This window comes from Berghia stephanieae, chromosome 1 (assembly GCF_034508935.2).
Source record: "Berghia stephanieae isolate SIO BIC M18660-M18661 chromosome 1, UCSD_Bste_1.3, whole genome shotgun sequence".
Lineage (NCBI taxonomy): Eukaryota > Metazoa > Mollusca > Gastropoda > Nudibranchia > Aeolidiidae > Berghia > Berghia stephanieae.
This window is the reverse complement of record NC_088360.1, coordinates 1,812,280-1,836,664: the sequence shown is the minus strand read 5'-3', so window position 1 is coordinate 1,836,664 and position 24,385 is coordinate 1,812,280. Positions and strand designations below refer to the sequence as shown.

At 33.7% G+C, this 24,385-nt stretch overlaps 2 protein-coding genes across 3 annotated transcripts in view; one reads left to right on the top strand and one right to left on the bottom strand.

Annotated features, from left to right (window-relative positions):
- LOC144966115 (arginine-hydroxylase NDUFAF5, mitochondrial-like) lies at positions 1–17,739 on the top strand. The gene is made up of 11 exons (XM_078902214.1): positions 1–492; positions 1,122–1,162; positions 2,481–2,592; positions 6,040–6,146; positions 7,360–7,399; positions 8,034–8,144; positions 9,006–9,092; positions 10,265–10,325; positions 11,974–12,057; positions 13,018–13,097; positions 14,682–17,739. The coding sequence occupies exons 1-11, from the start codon at positions 142–144 to the stop codon at positions 14,802–14,804; spliced, it is 1,197 nt and encodes a 398-aa protein (XP_078758340.1). The 5' UTR covers positions 1–141; the 3' UTR covers positions 14,805–17,739.
- LOC144966106 (cryptochrome DASH-like) overlaps positions 15,401–24,385 on the bottom strand; it is a 17,374-nt gene continuing 8,389 nt past the window's right edge. For both annotated transcript variants that reach the window (XM_078902204.1, XM_078902194.1), the window contains 7 exons: positions 24,048–24,217; positions 22,567–22,626; positions 22,065–22,147; positions 20,121–20,195; positions 19,646–19,765; positions 17,909–18,082; positions 15,401–17,308 (listed from right to left, as the gene is read on the bottom strand). In XM_078902204.1, coding sequence (XP_078758330.1) covers positions 17,165–17,308; positions 17,909–18,082; positions 19,646–19,765; positions 20,121–20,195; positions 22,065–22,147; positions 22,567–22,626; positions 24,048–24,217 — 826 coding nt within the window. In that variant the 3' untranslated portion in view covers positions 15,401–17,164. The remainder of the gene's footprint in view (positions 17,309–17,908; positions 18,083–19,645; positions 19,766–20,120; positions 20,196–22,064; positions 22,148–22,566; positions 22,627–24,047; positions 24,218–24,385) is intronic.

Genomic DNA, 24,385 nt, shown 5'->3' with positions numbered 1-24,385 from the left:
GCCTACTTTCACTTTCTCTTGTCCTACTGTCATAGTGTATGAAGGAGATTTCAGATAGAATACATTGGCTTGTATAATATTGACTATTAGTTTGATATTGAACCCGTGTAAACCACATGTTTTGGGATAAACTCCAATAAAATGTACACGATCTACCCGCGACTTCAAACGTTTAGTTCGCTTGCAAGTTGCTGCAACAATAATAATCATGCTATTTCTGCATCCTCACTGTGGACGATCTGCAAACGAGCTTACTTCTCTGTCCATAACGATCATACCAAAAGCAGACTTTATACCAATCGCTATTCACGTCTTTCATCTTCCAAAGTAAACGGAGGTTTTTGTGAAATGTTTCAAAGACACAATAGTAGGACGAGTGGAGAAACCGTAATGTCAGTGTTTGACAGAAAAGCTAAGCAACTTCAAAGAGATCGAGCCGCCTTGTCGTATGTTGATGAAAGTGCTGACGTTTATGATTATCTTAAAGACGAGGTAAATTGAATAGTAAGGTTATTCTTCTGACTAACGATGGATTAATTGTTGCTTTTAGTATTTAATTTTACTCTCTTATACTATGTTTGAAGTTGTTTTTTTTTTTCAATTTTGACCGACTTCCCTTTTGATTGAATTCTAGAGTCTATAGTGCTTTCTATCAGATTTGACTGACCCAGTTACCTGGTAACTGGAATTGTAATTATGAATAAATAAATAAAAATTTTATTCGTATGATAGTCATATTTAAGATAACAATTTGTTTGTTACCCCTTAAATAGCACACTGGTATATTGCAAAATACTTTCAGTCATATTTAGCAGACCTATCTACCTAGTTATCAATCACTATTGGTAATTCAATGGAAACTGCAAAATACTGTTGCTAAGAGCATACTCTTGAGGTGCCTAATTACCGGCTGGACTCCTGGGATTTAATATAGATTGTTTTATGAGCCCAATTAGTTCTGCGTAAAAAAAACCCCGTTACAATTAAGGAGATTGGAATTATTGATTACTTTTGTTGTAAAATTGTTAAGGATTGAAACCCAAGATGCTGCTCTTTATCTTGTTTCCCCTTTTATCAAAGCTTATCAGAACTAATTCATTTTTTGCCAAATCCTTTGACAGTTTGGCTACCGTCTAGCTGACAGAATTTGTGACATCAAGAGGTGAGTACTCTGTAAACCTTTCATCTAGAGCTCAATTTCCTTAATTATAACGTTTTTTCTTTATGTCCCATTAAATCCCAATTAATGTAGACCACTGTTTTGACCAAAAGAGACAGTAACAGGCGTACAATTTTGGATCCAAATGAAGCCCAAATTGGATCCATATTAATGCTCTCTCAATGGCCATCGTATGCCACGATGCTCGGTAGGTCGGATTTAAACCAAACCCTATATGATGATAATTCTGAATAAAAGCGTACATATGGAGCTGCCATATTGTCATGGAGGCTATGAATCTACTTTTAGGGGCCGGAGACCCCCACACACACACACACACACAAAAAAAAAAATAATAAATTGAAATAACAGAATACATCAGACAAACCATTACGAAAGAACACACACACATTCACACACACATACTCACACATACAAACAAGAGAACTGGATGGGGTTCCTGACCTCCCATAGTGCAGTGGGCAGGGAGGTACATACTGTGTCTTCTATCTCTATCCCCCTATATCTGTTTTCCAACTTGCTTTCTGTCTTTGTCTTGGAATGAGATGACTTTATTTTGTCCTGGCTGGGAGGGAAACAGTCAAATGTATAGTTAGTTTTGGGAGATGATATTTTTTATCCTTGTAAATCATCTCTCTGTATGCACTGTATTATTTTTCCTTTTACATTTGTATGATTTGTAAACAATTGAGTGTGTTCCTCTTGGCGGGGACCTGTGCTTGTGTCTGGATGAGACATTTAGTGATCTCAAACTAAGTACACTGGTAGTGTGCTCTTGGAATCTAAATCTGTTCCCTATTCAAACCAATCCCTTTGTCCCACCCAATCTTTTTTATGCTTTAATTTTAGAACTTTTTACAATCCCATATTCCATTTTCTTCCTTTTTACTGGCGCTGATATGACCTAAATGTGTTGCAAGCGCCGTAAAGCCCTTAAAAACAAACAAGAGAAAGTGAAGCAAAAAAAAAAAAATTATAAATTTGATGTGTTGAATACAATCTCTCTTGAATCTGATTTAAGTGTTACCCATTGCTATTTTGGGAATTTCATTTAATAATTAATAATTCATTACTGGGTAAACAATGATTATAAGTGGGTTTTTTTAATGCCCTCGGGAGGTAAGAATACCTTCTCAAACTCGATTAGAAGTAGAAGAATGTTTTTAAAAATAATTTTGGAATGAAAATTGCCATAGATTTTTATGTATGATGACTAAGACTAAGACATGTTATATTATTGATGCTAGAGTGGAATACAAGTAAATTATTATTTTCTTACCTTACTTCTTTACATAACCAGATCCTTCAAGGTTGGAGTGGACTTTGGTAGCGGCCGTGGTCATTTGAGCAAGCACATTGATAATGAAATGATTGAAACCTTATTTCAATGCGAGCTTTCAAGAGAGATGTTGGTATGATATTAAAGATAGAATTTTATTATTTTTGTCATTTTGTATTCATTTATGAATTTGTGAAGACGTAATGGGAATTTTTTTTTTATGTGCTACTTTCAGTCATTTAATGTCTTTTGATAGCATTTAGCTGATTTTTTATCAGTGAAAGGTCAGAAAAATAAAGAGTTATTCTTCTATAAAATGTACTAACCAAAAAAAATAAAAAATTAAGCAAATGAAGAAGAAAATGTTAAATTTAGATTTGTCAATGATACCTCTTAAAGCTTCTTGGTCTTCACTATGATTCTTCATTTGTTTTTTTTTTTTTTTTGTTTTTATTTAAGTTTTTGTTTTTGTTTTAAAAAAAAATGATTACTTATTTGTATCAAATTCTTATAAATAGAAAACATACAGCAAAGCTTTTAGCTCAACAACATCTTTATTGTCGACCCCTCTCTCTCTCATTTAGAAGAAGAAAAAAAACAGGGACAGTTTTAAGACTTTTTGATAAGATAGGGGTCATTTAATCGATCGATATTTGAAGTTAATATTTATCATATTCTTCAGTGCTGATGGTTATCCTCGGATCCACGTAATTCCGCGATTTTGGAGTCCAGAGGAGGAATTTCCTCCTTTTACAAATTACATTTTCTTGAAACACTGCGCTAGCAATGAGAGAGTTGATGTGTGGTGGAACACACAGGTGCAGTTTCTCACTCTCCAGAGTATCAATGAGTATCAATAGTCTTATCATCTCAATTGCTCTAAAAGTGGGGTTTAGTGCAGTAAAAATGGGACTTAAAGGCAATCGTTCAACATTTTCCTACTTTTTCACTTTTTGTCACCATCAGCACTGATTCTTACATTCGTGTGCCAATGTTTCCCAGGCGAAACTACAAAAAAAAAAACATGTTTGTCAAGCATGGCCAATGGCAGTACATGTCATATCACATTATGAACTAAATATTATGTGAAATTGTCCCTGACTTTTCTTGCACTGTCAGTTATGTGTCAATGATAGTAATATCGTTTTTATTGTGATTTCATGACTATTAATTTGGAACATTCTTCACTAATGTAAATCAGACTTTTGGTTCATTAACTGAAGAGTTGAGAGACATTTTCTTATTTCTCTCTCTCTCTCTCTCTCTCTCTCTCTCTCTCTCTCTCTCTCTCTCTCTCTCTCTCTCTCTATATATATATATATATATATATATATATATATATATATATACTAGTAAAAAGCCCGCAATTTCGCGGGGAAAGAACTATTTCCATTCAATATTATACCCACCATTATTTAATGAGGGCAGATTGGTAAACAACGTTGTCTGTGTAAGTTGGTACATCCTCTGTTGATTTTTATGTGTGGCCCAACATGAAGTGTAAGCCGCTATAGCCTCTGACCCGTGACACAGCAACATATAGTTGTCCGTGTATGAAAACAGGTTGTGGTAATAAAATCAACTGCGAAAATAAACGTGAAGTAACAGACGTGAGCAGAGTTGAAAGACGATCCTGGGATCGAGAACTTACCTTACAGTACAGTACTCTTGTGATCATGTTTGGTGGCGTTTGGCACCGTTTTTATGCACCTCCACTGACTTTAGATTATAAAAGGAAATCAAATTATCTGTTTATCTATCTGTAAAAAAATACATTTCTAATTTTCAAATTTCAAATGGCACAATGTTCTCCACAAGGCTAGACTATATTTAAGAAAGGATTTTCAATTCCATTGTATTTATCTTCCAACAACATTCTACATGTTTTTATATTTCACTTTCTAAACTGCATTACACAGTTCCTCCCCGCCTCCCCTCTTTTAACTTAATTAATTGCGCACCTTTTTAGAACTATCTAGCATTCTGTTTTAATTCGTGCTTCCTTACAAAGGAGCATACTAATTTCCTGCCAACCAATGTTTTGTTTATTCATCTTAACTACGCCGCTACCACATTATCTCATTCATCTTTGGTGTTTCATTCATCCTGTTTTGTTGATAAAGGAGAAACCCGGAAAGTTCATTTGATCTGTTTTTGTAATTAAATTGAAGCTATCATTCAATTTCACATGATTATTTATTTCTTCGAGCTTCGAGCAGCAACATTTACATTAAGTGAATACATTATACTGGGGATGTAGGAGCTTTCGGAATGTCTCCTCTTTACTTTACTTATGGAAAAACAAACATCCTAGCACCTTTACTAAGACTTATGACTAACCCTAATAGAAAACAAAATATACTCCGATATGGAGCTAACCCTAATAGAAAAAATGATGACAAATTGAATAAATAAACGCCTGACAAAAGATCAACAGTGAAAATACAAATTAAAAGAATACTGGGGATGTAGGAGCTTTCGGAATGTCTCCCCTTTACTTAACTTATGGAAAAACAAACACCCTAGCACCTTTAATAACACTTATGACTAACCTCTCGAGCTAACCCTAATAGAAAAAAAAAACAACTCTCGGACTGCTTTGCACTACCTTTCAATACTGAACAAATCAAAATGGCGGCCGAAAATCAAAACAATGGTCAAATTAGGAAATTTTAAACTTTCACAAATCTATCAAGGTTTGTTCTAGAGTTTTAAAAATACTTCTATATAATGACAAATTGAATAAATAAATGCCTGACAAAATATCAACGGTGAAAATACAAATTTAAAGAATACTGGGGATGTCGGAGCTTTCGGAATGTCTCCCCTTTACTTAACTTATGGAAAAACAAACATCCTAGCACCTTTTCTAAGATTTATGACTAACCCTAATAGAAAAAAAATCCTTCGATCTCGAGCGAATCCTAATAGTAAAAAAAGAATCAAAATGGCGACTGAAATACCTTCATGTGATCAAGTGAATAATATCACTATGAATGCCACGATTTGCTGAAAAATGCCAACACACACACATGTATACACACACACACACACACACACACAAACATGCACGCGATTAGAACATACTAATACATAACAAAACTGATCACCGCTAAATCAACATCACAACGGAAGTAATAATAATACTTGATGTCATAAATAAATGACGCAAATTGACAACTTTTTACAGTGTCAAAATTAGTTGATTTTGAGAGCCAAGTGTCGTCGGTACATATTTTATGATATTATCTGTTTGACTCAACGAACTTTCAAACTGACTTTAGATTATAAAAGGAAATCAAGTTATCTGTTTATCTATCTGTAAAAAATACATTTCTAATTTTCAAATCTTTCAGTAGAGTTGTGCGCCGTATCAATTTTTTTATTGACTCAAATAAGCACAATGTTCTCCACAATGCTATATTTTTTAAAGAAAGGATATATATATACTCTTTATTTGTTCATTCAGTGTTAAGATGTATATGGTATTCAAATGTTTTTAGACAGTTTTAATCAAAACTTCTGCTTTTATTTGTATATAATTTGTTTTTGTTTTGATGTTATTTCCTTTTTAATTCAGAAATCAGCAGACACCCCAACAGACGTCCAGACACACAAACTGAATATTGATGAAGAGTTCTTACCATTCAAGGATGGATCTCTTGACATAGTTGTCAGCAATTTAAGGTTTGTTTATTGTATTTACTCTTATGATTACAACATTAATCCAGGCAACATTGTCCTGTGAGAAATGGCTAATTTGATGAGATTCTGCACTACATTGGGTATCTTATTTATTATTTTGAGCAAAAAACTTAACACTATTTCCCACTTTGTGGTTCTGCATGTACTTCTACGAGTTTTTCTTAACAGAGACCAAATGGCAAATTCTGTCACTTGATGTACCACAATGTTTTTAATTAAATGTAAACATGTTTAATTTTTATTTATTTTAAAAACTTTTAAATTTATATTTTAAAATTTCAATTCTTTCTAGATATAGATTCGATATATTTAAACATTTTGCAGAGTGTAACCAGATACACTCTTGCACAGTTTCCTCAAACTCCTCGGGAAATGTAATGAAGTTTGAAGAAAACCATTGTTTGGAAACTGCCTTGCTAAAGCAATAGGATGAGGGGGGGGGGGGGGCTCATCTGTATGATCTTGCTTCGTAGCCTTCAACAAGTCACCTCTGCCTAGCTCAATTTTGGGGCTGCACTGCGATTGACACCTGGATTATTCCATTCTTTCCTTGGAATAGTCCTTAAGACAAATTTCCACTTGATGATGAGTAAAGGAAATTTTATTATCATTCACTTTATTGATATGTTGAGGGAGATAACTTTATACTTGTAACAAGAGATTGGTGTTTGTGTGTGTGTGTGTGTGTGTGTGTGTGTGTGTGTGTGTGTGTGTGAGCGGGGGATTGCTGTACCACTACATTCATTTATTGTCATAGCCAACCGCTTGCAAATCATGATGCGTGAGCAAAGGGGTAACGGTTATGCGAAATGGCGATGGAGTATAGTCATTGTTTGTGTCTGTGTATATATCAGATCTATATACACACATACGTAACTGTCAATGTCACAGTAAATCATCAATGGCCGAAATCACCGGGTGCATTAAAAAAACCCTTTAATTAAATTCTTTTACTTTTGCTGCGTGAAATTAGTTAGAGTAAAAATTTGTTCCAGGCAGGAATGGAATGATACAAAGAATAATAAGGAAATATTTGGGACATTTGAATGAGTTCAAGGAAACTGTAATCTATTGTAGTGTCATCTTGAATTAAACAGTCTAAAATTTTCAGTTTCATAGCTGAATAACTTCAGATGAAGTGTAATATGTTTTTACGGAATAGTGGGATTAATGTATTTATAATTTATTTTTACAGCCTTCATTGGGTGAACGACCTTCCCCATTGCTTTAGGCAGGTATGTATTGCCATTCAGGAACAAATGTTTTAAATATCATTATTTCAATTAGTGTTGGTTTTCTTTCAGTTTCTTTTGAACCCTTGAAAAAGACACGGTTGCATTTTTTTAAAAATTGTAATTTTTTTTCTCTATAATTTATCTAGTCATTACTACAAACGTATTTGTCAGGATCTGTAGAGGATTTGTGTTTAGTAAGAAATGGTGTTTGTCCTTGTGTATAACAGTTTCCATTGTTAAAAAATATGGTACAAACATTCAAGTTTGCCGTTCAATACATATGGTTAAATAAGTGAAATAAATATTTATATGTTAAGAGTATCTGATAAACAGTGAACTAGTGATATGTATATTATTATTATTATTATTATTATTATTATTATTATTATTATTATTATTATTATTATTATTGTTATTATTATTTTATTATTATTATTATTATTATTATTATTATTATTTATTATTATTTTATTTATTATTATTATTATTATTATTATTATTATTATTATTATTATTATTATTATTATTATTATATTATTATTATTATTATTATTATTATTATTATATATATCAATGTACTTAATAATAATAATAATAATAATTTTGCTTTCACTTTTATTGTAAATCTTTTCAGGTTTTGAAGGCACTAAAAAGTGATGGTGCATTCATTGGAAGTATGTTTGGAGGGGACACTTTGTATCAACTCAGAGTTGCGTTGCAATTGGCAGAATTGGAAAGAGAAGGGGTATTTATATTACTCACTAATCACCCCTTGCTGCACTCGAACCTCACTTACTGCTAACCAACCTTATGATGAGCATGGACTGCACTAAGGGGTCACGGTAGCTCAATGTTATTAGTCCCAGGTGTGGTCAAAGTGACTGGGTGCTGGGTCTGTTAGATCTGGCAGGAGGTACTTTTGGAACAGACTATGTTCTATCCAAAGAGTAGCAAGTAATTACTACTGTTCATTTAATGAATGCGACTGAACCGGGGTTAACTCTGATTCCACCTGTCAGTGACCTTGTAGGGCTAATTTAACTTTAACTTTAACTGATGCCAGTCAATTCGAATGGAAACAGTTTTTGAAATGGACAGAATCAATGGGTTATTGTTATCATGTGCTGGTTAAAGCTGGAATTTGTCATCCTTTGGTTTTCTTCCAAGAATATAAACACAGATCCAGAAATTCCTGAAAATGAAAAGTTTTATCACAATTTTCAGAACTCTAAAATAATTGTGTGAAACCAACCATTATAAGGAAAATACATCTTCATAAGATGTTGCATATACATGACCATTATTATATCATTGGGCGAGCTCAAAATATTTTCTTGATTGATAAAATAATTGAATATTATCAGTGAATACAATATATCTTTAGATCCAATGTTGGTTCTGAGCTCTATATGTTTATGATGATAGACAAAGAAAAATGTGAAATTATTTCAGAAACAGTGGCTGTTTTTAAAATATAAAAAGTAGTGCATATTAGGTGCTTTCTATACACATCTTTGTGATGTGTACATGTATGTTGTTTTCATTCATGTGACTTGTGTAGTGAATTAGCTTTTATTTATTGATTGTGACGATTTTTCGTTCACAGGGATTTGCTCCTCACATCTCGCCATTTGCATCCATCAATGATTTAGGAAATCTATTGACTCGAGCAGGCTTTGCCATGTTGACCATTGTAAGTCTACACCTATTGTTATCGTATATAATTGTATATTTGTGCTAATCATCTTTATACGAATGGATATGAGATCACATGATTTGTTGACAACGTTCAAATCTCGCTTAAAGTTTTATCTTTTTACGTCATAATGTTGCAATATTATTTTCATATTTTGTTGTTGTTAAATTGAATTCGTATCACGTTTCCTTCACACTTGTCTCACTGTAATATGTGTTGTTTTATATCACTGTAAAGCGCTTAGAGCCTGTGACAACGGGGCAAAGCGCTATATAAATGCCATTTATTATTATTATTATTATTATTATTATTATTATTATTATTATTATTATGACTAGACTTGAAGACAATGCTTAATAATAATGATGATGATTATAATAATAATAATTATTATTATTATTATTATTATTATTATTATTATTATTATTATAATATTTATTCAATTGATGTCCATTACTAAGCATTAACCAGTCAGAATATTTCCTGCTATTTACCCTGTTTCTTCCCCTTGACTATTTATTTCCTGCATAATAAGGCCTGAGATACCCTTAGTACATGTCAAACACACAAATAGGTCAGGCCCAGTTAGTGAGTATTTATCACAATATTTGGACACTCTGATAAAGGAATTGCATCACAAAACCTGACGACATGATGCATTTTTTTCAATCATCTGTGTTAAAATTGTAAGTGATGCTCGGGATCTGTGGGCTGTTTACTCCAGGTGATAGACAAGCACTTAAGGTGGCTATGGATCTTTATTTCATTGTCAGTGGTTGATTTCACGGCCAAAATTTACTTTATTAAAAATTTTTGAGTCAAAAATAAAACAACTTAAACATTTATTCGACTAGTTTGAATAAAAAATACAATAACTGACGTAATTTTTAAAACTGTGTGCACTGTATGTTGATTGAAGAATTGAAGGCTCATACTGTAAGGTAATATTTAAAAGAGGCATCCATGTCAATAGCTTGACAAGCATAGCAACAAGAGGTCACAGATAGTAATTAATAGTAATAATAATTATAATATATTTTTTCCCAGAAGTCTGTTCATGCCCAATGACTGAAATTTCTTTTCATTTCAAGTATCCCAATTGATGTCAGCTTTTGTTTGATAAATACTACTCGTGAAGTTAATTCTACAGTGTCTTTTTCTCCTTCCAGGATGTCGATGAGGTAACGATCAACTACCCATCCATGTTTGAGTTGATGTATGATCTAAAAGGTAAATCATGTTCAAATATTGTTGCCTTTTTTCGAAGTGATATATGAATATTTCTAAAAATTACGCCCCTTGTCAAATGTCATCACTTTCACATTCCACGAAGGAATATAAATAATCCATCAAACCAATGTGTGATGTCAACAGAATCACCCAAGCTTTCCAAAGTGAGCAAATAGGGGGTTAACTCACTCAACCCTAGAGATTTTTGCTACTTTTCAATAGTGGAAAAAAATGTATTAAAAATGAGCATGTACATAGATAGTTTTATTCAATTAGATAACTTTAACATGTAAAAATTAATAACATTATTAGCTTTGATACTACGCCTATAATTTGTCTCAGAAAAATGTATTTAATTTATAGGCATGGGGTAAAAGTAACCCCTGGTAAACTACGGATATAGTCGGTGTTAGGGTTGAGTGGGTTAATAATCTTGTCCAAGGGAAAAAAAATGAAAATGTCTGAAGTGGGGTCCAAAACGGGTCATGGTCAATGCCTTAACAACTCAGCCACCTCACCCCTGTATGAATGCATACAGCTAATGTGATGTTAACATGATTACGGCTTAAAGAGTCATTTTTGCAGACAAAAGACTGCCTGCTTTTCTTTCTTTTTTTTTTTTTCTCCCCTCTTGTGAGTTATTGCACCAATCAATATTTATACTTAAACAAAATCAATACTTTTGTTAGATGAAAACGATATTGGGTCAAAGCAGATTATGCCCATTGTTCATGGAACATCTCATGAAGTCATATGTTCCAACTACAACTGTAAATGTATTGCATGTATCATCCATATAAAATGCACTCTCCACCTCATAATCGTAGTCATTTGAGGGCATGAAGTTGTTGGAGTTAATCACAAGTTGTTATACAGAGTAGGCAGGTGTTAGTCAACACAATATTGCTCTAACTCCATACAATTTTTGTACTGTTGTTACCATGTTGCACCACTCTATTGTGTTTTCACCTCTTGTGGTTTGTTTAGATGAATGAGTGTGGTAGTTGAAAATTATAATTCGTTACTTCAGATTTTGGATCGAGCTCCATTCCATCGTTAATCTAGTTCTCTTGATTGCTTAATTTCCAGTCGAAAAATTATAGGGACCCCCTCCCCCTTCTCCCGGAATTGAAAGTCTCTTTTTGGGAAGATCTGTTGTTGTTTCCGATGCATTGCTTTATAAATTTGTAGTGATATATTGATGGGCTTTTGGTGATACTTGTGATAATTGTTTGCATGACATATGCATTCTTATTGTTATTATTATTGTCATCATATTGTTATAATATAATTTTGACTCTCAGTATGTATTTTATTATAATATATTTTATTGTCATATCTATGTGGTTTTTAACATGTTATTTCTATATATCTGTATGATATATGATGTGTTGATGTAAAGCACTTGTAAACAATTTTGATTGGAACTAGGCGCGATATATATTCATTTTATTATTATTATTATTATTATTATTATTATTATTATTATTATTATTATTATTATTATTATTATTATTATTATTATACAGAGTGCTGAAAGCCTAAGAATTTATGTAAGCAAAAAGATAAAAATTAATGTTAATTTATTTTGAACTGAGCATGGAAAAGAAACAGATAACGTCTTACAATACTTTCTGTTTTCTGAAAGGTATGGCTGAGAACAACTGCTCCTGGAATAGAAAGTCTTTACTGCACAGGGACACCATGATAGCTGCAGCTTCTATCTACAAAGGTAGGTAACCTCGCCAGATGAGATTCTACTTATATGACGAATACCAAGAATCCCACAAATCTGAAAATGAATTTTGTTTCGCAAACAGAGCTGCTAAGTCAACAAAGCAAATTCGTATGCTTTGTCTCACCTCTGTGCGACTGTATGAATTCCCCCTTAAATTGTCTCATTTTTGACATGAAAATCAATTCTCAATATTAACTGCTCTTATTCTTTTCCTCTTACACCAGAAGTTTTCGTACATTGTAGATATTTTCACCACCTACATCTTAACAATTGTTGTTTTGTAGTATTAAATATTTGTTATGAAAAGGAAAAATACATTGTAGATGATTTTCACCACCTATATCTTAACAATTGTTGTTTTGTAGTATTAAATATTTGTTATGAAAAGGAAAAATACATTGTAGATGATTTTCACCACCTACATCTTAACAATTGTTGTTTTGTAGTATTAAATATTTGTTATGAAAAGGAAAAATACATTGTAGATGATTTTCACCACCTACATCTTAACAATTGTTGTTTTGTAGTATTAAATATTTGTTATGAAAAGGAAAAATCCCATCTCTACTATTAAGTAAGCCTTTGAAATTCCTTACCTACACATACAGGTATGAAGATATATATATTGTTCTTATATTTCATAAAAACAAAACCTGTTTTTTTTTTTACGAAACTTTTTTGTTGTTTTTTTTTGTTATTATAAATTATAGTAATTTCTTTCTGGTTTATACAGCCATGAATCATACACACCTTTTCATATTTTCCCCTTACATTTTATTATAACTTCAATATATTTTTCTTTCATTAATTTACAACGTAAGATCCCTCTGAAACACATTGCACCTTTTAAGTGTACATCCCCCCTAATTTATTTCTCTAAGTTTCTATCAAACTCTTTTTGCCCATTCAATTTTATAAATAAATCTTTCTCCGTTTTTTTCTTTCTTTATACAGAAATGTATGGAAATGACCAAGGCGTTCCAGCTACGTTTCAAGTTGTCAATTTTATTGGCTGGAAACCAGATCCTTCTCAGGTAGGTTTTGCTTTAGAAATTGATACTGATTATCGGGTGTCATTTAATTGTAGAGGTACAGTTTTGGGCTCTTAATCATAACCTGAATTAAATCCATCACTAATATCGAACAAGGTCAGCTGGAAAATTTCAAAAAGCCAGTTTTTGGGCTTGAGCTGGAAAAAGGACATCCCTGATCGAGGTATCAAGTCACCAGCTTGAGGAGTCCATGGACTGTTTAAATGCAGCAGTTAACTCACTCAATCCTAGAGATTTTTGCTACTTTCCAAAATTGGAAGAAGTGTATTAAAAATGAGCATGTACATAGAAAATTTTATTCAACTATCATTAACATGCAAAAACAAAAAACATTAACTTTGATCCTGTGCCTTATTTTGTCACATAAAAATGTAATAAATAGGCATGGGGTAAAATTAACCCGGGTAAACTACGGATATAGTCGGTGTTAGGATTGACTGAGTTAAGGGAAAGCTGGATGGCTTGTTTTTTAAAACTATATAACATTAGTAAAATAAGATCTTGTATATCAGCATCCATTTCACCAGAAGATGGTTACATCGGCCTCGTGATCCATTAAATCAGCATAATTTGTTTTGGTAAAAAACAAAACAAAACAATTTATACTTGGCTAAGATGCGAATGATATATATGCTGCAGTGAGGTAAAACACGATAGCAAATTAACAACCAATGAAAATGTGAAATTATTGTCCAATGAAATCCTCTGATCATCCTTGATCAGAGACTGAGACCTCTTAATCCCTACTCCCTCCCCCCTACTGTCATTCTCTAGTTTTCTTATATATGTCGTAAATGATGCTTAGCTTCTGGATCTCGAGACATTATCCGCAAGGTCAGAACCACTATTACTGGTACTCAGCCTCGATACAATTCGACACTAATTACATAATAATAATAATAATAATAATAATAATAATAATACACAATTTATATAGCGCTCATTCTCGTGTAAAACGTGTAAAACACAAGCTCTGGGCACTTTACAATATAAATATCAATTTTAAGTGAAAAAAATAAAAATAAATAAATAATAATTCATAGCCAAATCAAGGATTCATAGAGGCAATAAAAACAAATACAGTAAAAATGTGTCTTGTTCAATGTCGTGTTGCTGTTGGAACATCCCAATGCAGAGGATACAAAACTGTCAGGACCACTTTCCAGTCGTGCTGCTGTCAACTTCGTCTGTTGCTTTCTACGATGTCTATACAGGGCTTCCAACTTTCTTATTTAACATCATTGTCAGTGGATTCCTGGCCTTTAGAAACAGGCCACAATAACTTACTTTTTAAACTCAGAAAGAGTGAAATGTCATAAATTTCAAAGTCTGTCCTTTTAGAAGCCACCAAATCTTCCTTTTGATTTCTTGTATTTTCCATTTGTTTCCCTTTCGGGTTTTTTTTTTTTTTTTTGGAAGGACTGATATATTGGTATTTTATGGTGACCCCAACAATGTCAATATACCCGTCCTCACTGTTTTTTAAAAATTAAATAAATATCCTTTCACTGAAAATGTTTCTAAGGGATTTTTAAATTAACATGTTGAAACTTTGTATGTCTTCAGCCTAAAGCCGCCAAACGTGGGTCAGGTCAAATCTCCATCAAAGACATTGGCAAGCTGGACCAGTTGATCAAGGAGGCTGAGATGAACAAACAAGACAACCAAGATGGTCATGACAAGAAATGAAGCTTGTGATTTATACACGTCTTTCTGATAGTTCTGTAGTGTTTGGTTACGCTGATTTGTAATATTGATTTGAAAGAAAAACTCAGATTTTTGAAATTTTCAAAATAAAACCTTCAATATTGGATATTGAGATCCCAGATTTGTTAGAGTGTGTTAAAACAAATATATAAATTCCCAGACATTGAAGAGAAATATAACTGGGATGTCTCGATATAAAAATAAAGCCAAGCTTCTATAGAGCGCAATATCCACTAAACCTGCTCAAAGCGCTTTACAAAGGGTCTCTGACCGACAGCAACGCGTAATATGTAGAACGAGACATGGGTAATTTGGATATTAATTAAATAGACCCAATATCCACAGTCGTAGGAGAACAAATATGCAGCTTGTGCAAATGTGCTTTTTCACTGTTAATTATAAGATAAATTTTGTTATTCTGATAATTTGGACTCAAAGTTCCAGTTTGATCCTCTTGTTCACCAGGTTGAGGCAGAGAATCCCATCAAGCTCACTTGAGAGAAAAAAAAAAAATCCTGAACCAAAATAATGGTTAAAAACCAAAATAATGGTTAAAACATGATGATTCAAAACAATAATAATATTTCTATTTTGTTTAATTCTAGTTTCTTACATTATATTCATAAAATAAATGCTGCCTTAATATAAAAATAAAATCAAAGATCACATCTATACACATAATGACAGACCAAATTCGTTCTAATGATGGACGAGGGCTACAACCATTGAGTTTGAGCTCTCACTGTTAGTTCACGATGTCTACAAAACTAAAATCCAGTATTCATTCATTGATAAAAACATATGAATTAAATTAAAGGTCATGCACAAATGGTGTAAGCTATTTTAACACAAAACTCGCACGTGTTCAAAATCTCTCCAACGACCAAGAAACTGCAAACATATTTCACAAAACACTTCAACATCATAATCAAAGGGAGGTATCACACATAAATTTTAGCCCCACAGATAAGAATAAATAGCAATAAAAGGCGACCCCATTCAGTGTTTAAAACAGCTTTTTCCAGAAGACAATCACTGAGTGGAAGCCTGCCACACAATATGGTTTTCATCCTGTACGAATCTTTCAAAGTATTATTTTGTGCTTGTTTTGTTTTTTCCATCTCCGCCATCCTGTCGAGTTTTAGTAACAGACACGAAGGGTTTTTTTACAACTTTTGTATCCAGGTCCAGATTTAAATTTATTTTTATAAACACTGGAACATAGATAAGTACAATGCCATTTTTATTTTAATATGTATTTGTACAGAATGTTTTTAAGTGGTTCACCATGCTCAACGATTCATATCGGAAAAACTTCATTTTTCTGGAAAAGCAGTCCTCACAAACCATATGGCCCATGAAGATGAAATATATCCCAATTTCTGAGGTGAAGGTTTGTCTATCCCAAAGTAATTTCCTCATAACCGCTCCCCATTCATTGCTAACCTAGCAAAAATATCGGCAGACTGTACAGATTATTCTATTTGCTCATGGATGCTTAAAAAAGCAAATAATTAGGAAAAAGTAAAACAATGCTAGTTAGATGCTTAACTCACTCATTCCTAGAAATTTGCTGCTTTACAAAATTGGAAAAAAATTGTATTAAAAATGAGCATGTGCAATAGATAGTTTTATTCAACTACCATTAACATGTAAAAATTAAACTTTGATACTATGTCTATAATTTGTCTCAGAAAAATGTAATAAATGGGCATGGGTAAAAGTAACCCTGATAAACAACGGATATAGTCGGTGTTAGGCTTGAGTGAGTTAACCAAAAATTACAAACCAAAAATGCACACAGGATGAAAAATAACTCTCATTGTAGAAGCACCCAGGACCCCTTCAGTTGCAAATTATAAATGTACATTATTTTCGTTATTATAGGAGTAGGATCACGTTCATAACTATTTTTAAAAAATTAACCAATTAAAAAAAAAAAAAAGGTTTGCGGCACCCTATTCATATAATTATATCCTAAGGTATCACAATGGGGTGAGATAACTAAGTAAGATTATCATGAGGATTTTTGTTTCACTGGCCATCCACAGACGGCCTCTTTATAGAATGGGACACAGGCATAACGTACAAATCATTGTTTAAGATTTTATATAAAGAATAATGCCAGAATTATTGCACTTAAACTATACATAATATGTAACTCTCTCTCTCTCCCTCTCTCTCTCTCTCTCTCTCTCTCTCTCTCTCTCTCTCTCTCTCTCTCTCTCTCTCTCAGTCTCAAACACACACATACATGCTGCCACAACTGTCACAATCAATGTTCTCTATGTTAACAAGGTCAGATCGTCCTGAGATCAAAGAATGTGCTTGCATACATGTAGTCAACGTGGGTTGCTGCTCTTGAAGTAGAAATCAATTCCTCTCTTCTGGCCAGCCGACTGATTACCATAACCCCTAGATGAACCCTGTCCATGGCCTTGACCTCTACCACCTTTACCTTGACCTCCGTCAGATCGGGAGGAACCCTGCAATAATCACAATAAATGAATAATGTTGTGATTCAAATAAAGACTGGAAAGGTCATCATGCACTTAGTCAAGCATACGTCGTCAATTAGAAATACAGATCTGATTAAAGTAGTGACAATATTATATTATGTTGGTTCTCTTTTCTATCTGCTCACTTCTAAATTTTTATACTATAAGTTATCACAATTAAACAGAATAGAGTAGTCGCCCAAAATTAGTCTTGAAGAAGTTACCAAAATTAGGCACTGGTCACCAAAATCAAAAAAGAGTTGCAGGCGCCCAATTTTAAAAAGATTAGGAAGTACATTTCAGCATACTAAAACGAACACGTTAAGAATAAATTGATGAAAATACCAACACCTGTTCGTGCTCCATTTTTTCTCCTATTTTATAACTTCAATGAAATAAAGAACTACAACTGATATAAAGAAGTATTTTTTTCTGTCTATTTCTTTTCTTCATATCTGTGCTCCACTTTACACTGAAAGAAGTCAACTGGATTTAGTACTAGACCCCCAATAAAATAAACTGAAAAGTTGGTGTAAGTATATTTGTTTGTAGAGGAAGAGAGAGATAGAGAGAGAGAGTTTTTCTTACTGGTCTGTTGACGTGTCGACTCCACTCTGGTGCCATGACAATAGGATGTGGATAGGTTTGTCCAAGACTCACTCCTGCTGTGTCTAAGCCCATCTGGCTTATGGTCCACACACAGTGGACCTGGCCACCCTTGACCTTTGATAACTCGGATACCCACATTCGGACATATTCACCCTGAAGCAAAGAACATATTAGAAATTAAAGCATAAAGACATGGGCTTTTATAAATTGTAATATCCTCCATATGTGCTCAAAGCGCTTTACAACCAGCCCTAAACAAACATGAAAAATTGGTGGAGCAGGCACTTATGTTGATAATATCAAGAAATGAAGTGAGTAGAAAAGTGCCAAAAGACAATAGAGATCATTTCTTGATATCCTAAATAAACAGCAAAACCAAACATGGAAGAGAAGACATGCAGCTTGAAAGTACTGTAATTTATTTTCAACAAAATCAATGTTGTAACCAGCCAGGCTCTTATTTTACATCTGAGTTTGGTGACAAATGCAAATTAACAGTCTTCTCCAATGGACTCGACTTGGAAGTAGCCTACTTATAGTAAGATCCAAACCTTCTAACTATAGGTTGCAAGCAAAGTGCCAAAGCATGAGATGATAAAGACATACATCATTTTCTACCTGTTTATTAGAAAGTACGAAAAGTAGACATACAAGCTCCATAGATCTTCAAAATAGAATATTATACCACTGTTTATGTTTGACACAATGAGATTATGTGACCTTTAAATGTTTTATTTTTTCTACATCTTATATTCACCTCTGGAGGTCCCGATAGCTCAATTGGCAGAGCACTCGCTTCACATGCAAAGGGACTGAGATTGATCCTGTGTACAGTTGAGAAATTTTTTCTTATCCCTCTGTCTACCCAACAGTGAATTGGTAACTGGGTCTGTCAGCTCTGGCAGAAAGTACTTTGCGATAGACTAGCATCCTATCCAAAGGATAGCAAGCAATTGGTATTGTCCGTTTCAAGTTATCGAAACCGGAATAAACTCCGGATCCATGGGCCTAATGGCTTTGAAGGACTACTTTTCTTCTACTTTTTATATTCACCTCTAAGTTTTCCATTCCTTTTCTATTTTTCTTCAAATTAAGAGATTAACACATTACCCAACAACATATGGAAGTGATTAAGAGTCAACATCTAAGCCACATGCCATCAAAGGTGGTCGACAATTTCCTTTTGACGCTCTGACAACCAATAATGATCAAGATCAATTGACAGATATTTTAACTCAAACGTCAAGCAATGTCAGTTTTTGTTTTCTTCTGCTTTCTAATCACAAACCGTTGGGAAGTGAATGAGCCTAATGAAACCACGGATATATACATAATTATTTATAGGTGATGTAGAATATCTGATACTAATATTTATTTTTTGGATCAAACCATATGTTTCCAAATGTAAAGCAAAATAAGTGCGGCAGGTGCATTTACTTTTGACACTGTATTTAACTTCTTAATTTATTACCAATGGAAGTCATCATTTCAACTTAAAAAAGATGTTTCTAAAAGTATCAAGATTTCTTTATTGGATCACCATATCATATAGTTTTTGTAAGTAAGGTATGTGCAAAAAAACCCATAAAAAAATAAAAAACCCTGAAATTGCGTGTTATTCAGAGAGTAAATAATTGATTCATTGTGTTACATGGTGGAAACAGACAAGGGAATAAAAAAATAAAAAAACTCGTTTGTCTCCAGCGCAAAACTTACGTCGCCATCATAGTCCAAGCCTTGCTTCACTACGTTGAACTTTCTGTTTTCCCTGGGGTCATTTCCAATCCCTGCACTATACAACCAGTTACCATAGTTACTACAAACATCGTGATCGATCTGTTAAGAGGAAATATCGGAAATATAATTAGTCTTTACCCTTAATTTTGATCTTAAATTTGAATGGTTCATTTTATATCTAAACTTTTGTAAAATTAAAAACTTACTTGGAGCTATAAACATAAACTGTGCTTTTCCTTTAATTGGGGAGAGAGAGATAGATAAATAGAGAGAGAGAAAGAGAGGGGGGGGGGGGGGGGGGGGGGAGGGGAGGGAGGGGGAGAGAGAGAGAACGTATATTGGTGATATGCTAAGGATGAAGACCACAAGAATTGTTGGGGGGGGGGGGGGGGGATTGGTATTTATAATATTGACAAAGTAAATAACATGACATATGAAACAAGTGTTCTCTCACCAGCATGGACTCGAACCACTCCGCTCCCAATCTCCAGTCTAGCTCTAAGTCCTTGGTCAAGAAACTGGCCACATTCTGGGTTGATAGAGGGGGGGGGGGGGGGGGAAGAACAAGATATCACTTAAAGACAGTCTCTCTTAAAAAGAAGTTAAGATGGGGCAATGTCAGAAAAAAAATAATAATTACAAGATGTGATAATATTTGCAAGAAAGAAATAAATACAATTAAAAGCTAAACATTAATTGATAATTGATAGGACAATGATGATATGATGCAATAATTAAAATTAAACATTAACAATTATTAAGCACATTTCTAAATTTCAGCTTTTCTTTATGGACATATAATATAAGTGCCTATAATAATGCAAAGGAAAGTAAGACGAACGTCTACAAAATATTCCTAAGTTTAAACCAAATGCAGCCATAAATTTTAATGAAAAATCGGGAAAAGTAGCCTAATAACCAAATGGTAAAGGTAGAAGAAAAAGCATGGGATGTAGTTTTTATTGTGCTTATGGCCTTTTCTATTGACCTCTAGCCTCTAACAAAACAAATGGCTAGGTGTGACGTGAGGGGAAAGAGAGAGCTGCCTCTGGTTCCACGAGCCTACTTGTTTCATCACAACCTACTAAGATAATAAACTGTTTTCCATCCCCATGTTAGGAGGTATAGAAAAAGCCACGGCTGGAATTGACAACTATCTGAATAGCAATATTATAGGACATGGTAAGCATTTTCAAAATGACATGCTGTATCCGATGCGAATCTTCCAAGAATCCACTAATTAGAGGTGAGAGGGTCGAGTTATGTGTGTATGTATTGTATGTATGTATGTATGTGTGTGTGTGTGTGCGTGTGTGATAGTATGTGAGCTTTGTATGTGTGTGTTGTTTTTTTTGGTTTTTTTTTGAGAGTTTTATGAAGTCTTGATTTCATTTTAAATGATTGATTGTGGATGTCTCGTCATTAGTACCAATAGGCCTATAGCTTTATTATCAATTGTCGGACATGTGGAAGGTGAATGTTAGACAAGCCTATCCTTATGATGTGAGAAACTAACTGATTGTCTAAGGAAAAAAATCACCGCACATGCCTAAGCTCAACATACTCTTTTTAAAAAGTACATAATTCCTCTGAGCCATGAGACTATTAACTCTCTCCTTACCAGCCATTTTCAGAATGTTCCCCAAAAACTTCACACACCCAACTAGATTTTTTATTACTCAAACACAATAACAGTAAAGTTCTTGCCATACATCAGTTCTTTAGCAAAACATGCTCTACAATACACTGTTCATTTTCTTTAAATTTTATGATGTAAAATAGAAATTTGAATAAAAAAAATGTTGGTTTGTATCGTAATGTATGTGACGACTTTCCTATAGTTGGTAAGGAGAGGGTTAACCGGTAGATTTTTGACCAATCAAAACATGGAATTTGTACACACATGCTCGGACAAACATATTGATTGTTTATAAACAATAATGTGTATGATATTGACCTCTCTCTGATCATTGTTATTGTTTTTTTATAATGCCAAATGGATGACTAGTAATCACACAATTTTCTCGATCATATTATTAACAGTTAAGTTTACACATAGTTTTCTGTGTTTGTCCTATTGATCAAGCGATAGATTTTTACTTAGACGCATACCATCGATAGTAAAACCTGTGAATTTTGCTATATTTACCAATCACTGCCATTGTTTACATTATGACGACTGTCGGAGAGGCGTGCGTGGCTATCTGTCTATTGGACATTGAGTTGTCCCCGTTTCTTTAGCTTTAAACAGATGGTAGCAATTGCTTGATTCAATTAAGATAAGAACATTTTTCGAACAGGAAGTGCTTACTGCCAGATTTAACAGACTCATCTAGTTGGACAGGGGGTCATAAAAAAATCCACATCACAAAATCTATATCCTTAACACTCTACTTACCTGTCTTCCTCGATTTGACATAAACCCTGTGGCGTCCATCTCTCGCATATTGGCATCAACATATGGCACACCTGTATGTCCCTCTAGTAAGAGGAAAAAGGCAGAGTTAAAAACAGTAACATAAGAAAAAATACACAAATCACAATAATTGATTTTTCTTGCAGTATAGGAATAGGTTATTCCTTTAAAGGCGGAACTAGATTTTTTAGAAATAAAAATTACAACATATCCCATCAATTTTCTGGTAATACCTACAGGACAACCTTTCCCCCACAAGGTATGCAACACTATGTAAATTGGGTTTCAATGAAATCAGGATGGCTTAGAATAGACTGCTGTCATTGTGACCATGATATTAATATGATATGCCAGGCAAGTATAATTGAGCGTGATTCAGATGATTATGCCATGATAAATGCCATGCATCACTAATAATACTATTATTAACAAGAGTAATTAAAAGATCCATTACAAGACAGGACTTTTTTTGACAATGACAAACCTTGCCACGCCTTGAAGTGAAGCACATTCTTTTTCCAACTGACATGACCTCCCTTGATTCCTGGAAAATGAGTGGGAAAGAGGCTCTGAGCATTCATTATTGTATTGTACCTTCTAACTTGGATTACAATAGTAGAGAAATTGATCTATTGAGTGAAAGAAAAATTATTGTTGTTGTGTTAGATACACAATGAAAATGAAAGAGGAGAGAAAGTCTAAAACATTGATGTACTGTCACTTGTCAATTAATACGAGAAAAGGTCACATGGATGGTATCAAGTATGTTTATTTTGGAATTGCTTATTTTCTTTGCGCTTGTCTGGTCTCTTTTCTTTAATTATTAAGATCGGTCCCAAATGCAGTTGATGTGCGGCTATGTGGTCTAGTAGTATGACACTCGCTTTCGGGTCGTAAGGTCCTGGGTTCGAACCTTGCGCTCGGTGCATAGTTGAGTCCTTGGAAAAGGCTCTTTACTCACATTCTCTCACCATACTCAGGTGTAAAATGAGTACCTGGCCGTTAACAGCGTTGTCTTTGTCCGAAAAATTGTAATATCGCCCAACAGGCGTTATGTCCCGTCCTACATGTTAAATGTTGCTGTTGACCAGGGACCCCTTTTAAAGCGCTTTGAGCACGTTTAGTGGATATTGCGCTATAAAAAAGATCAATTTTTAAATTTAAAAAAAAATGTTAATTCAGATCCCTCTGTGTCAGCCTGTAGTGTTGGGAGCTGGGATCTGGAGAAAAGGAGATTGCTACAGCTATTCGGACTCAAATCTGAATAGTCTCCTGTGGCTATTCGGACTCGAATCTGAATAGTCTCCTGTGGCTATTCGGACTCCAATTCCAATGCGCATGTGCAATCAACAGATTATTCGGACTAGTCTGAACAGTATCCCGTGGCAGTATAGGATTAGTTTGTTTGTTGGTTTTTTTTTAATATTTAATTATTGATAATTTCGTAAAATTAATGCAAATCAAGATTACGATTTTAGTAAATATCATTAATGTATTAGGTAGTCTAAACCCCCTTTATTTGACGAGAAAGACAAAATCTTAGATCTATGGGAAGCCCAGATAGAAATTTAAAAAAAAGAGTTAAAACTGTTCAAAAGTAACAAAAGTCAAAGTAATTGTTATAAATGAAAAGCTTTTCTAATAACATAGCACAATGTCCAAATAAAAACATAATTTCTTCTGAACTCTTTATCAGTTCCACCCTCTGCCTATACTGCCCACATTATGTTGTACTCCCCTCTGTATGCGTACGCACATTGGAGTTTGAGTCCAAATAGCCACGGGAGACTATTCAGACTCGAGTCTGAATTGTCACTTCGAAAGGAGATACTAATGTCCCATCAAAGAGGCAGCAAGCAAGTGTTATAATCCGTTCTCCCTCCATAAGTCTAGTGGCTCTGAAAGTCTACAAGACAATGGAACTATAACCATTTATAGAGACAACAATTAAAGATGTGTCATTACCTGAAGAGTGGAATAATTTGTTTCCATATTTCATGGCAACGAACCGGAAATAATCACGCCAGAGAAGTTCAAAAATAACCCAATATGTTGACTGATTGGCTGTTCGTTCACTCTCATATTTTTTCACCTCCCAGTAGATTTGTCTGGGTGAAATGCATCCATGGGCTAACCTGGCAAAATTTTAAAAATAATTTTAAGAATATATTTCAATGTAGATATTTTTCAGAATATATCTTAAGGCTTAATAAAGTGGCATATAAAAGGCAATACTTAACAATTCAATTTGCATGACAGGTGAGAACTGCTGAATGCTGACTCAATTCCTGATTGATTTCTAA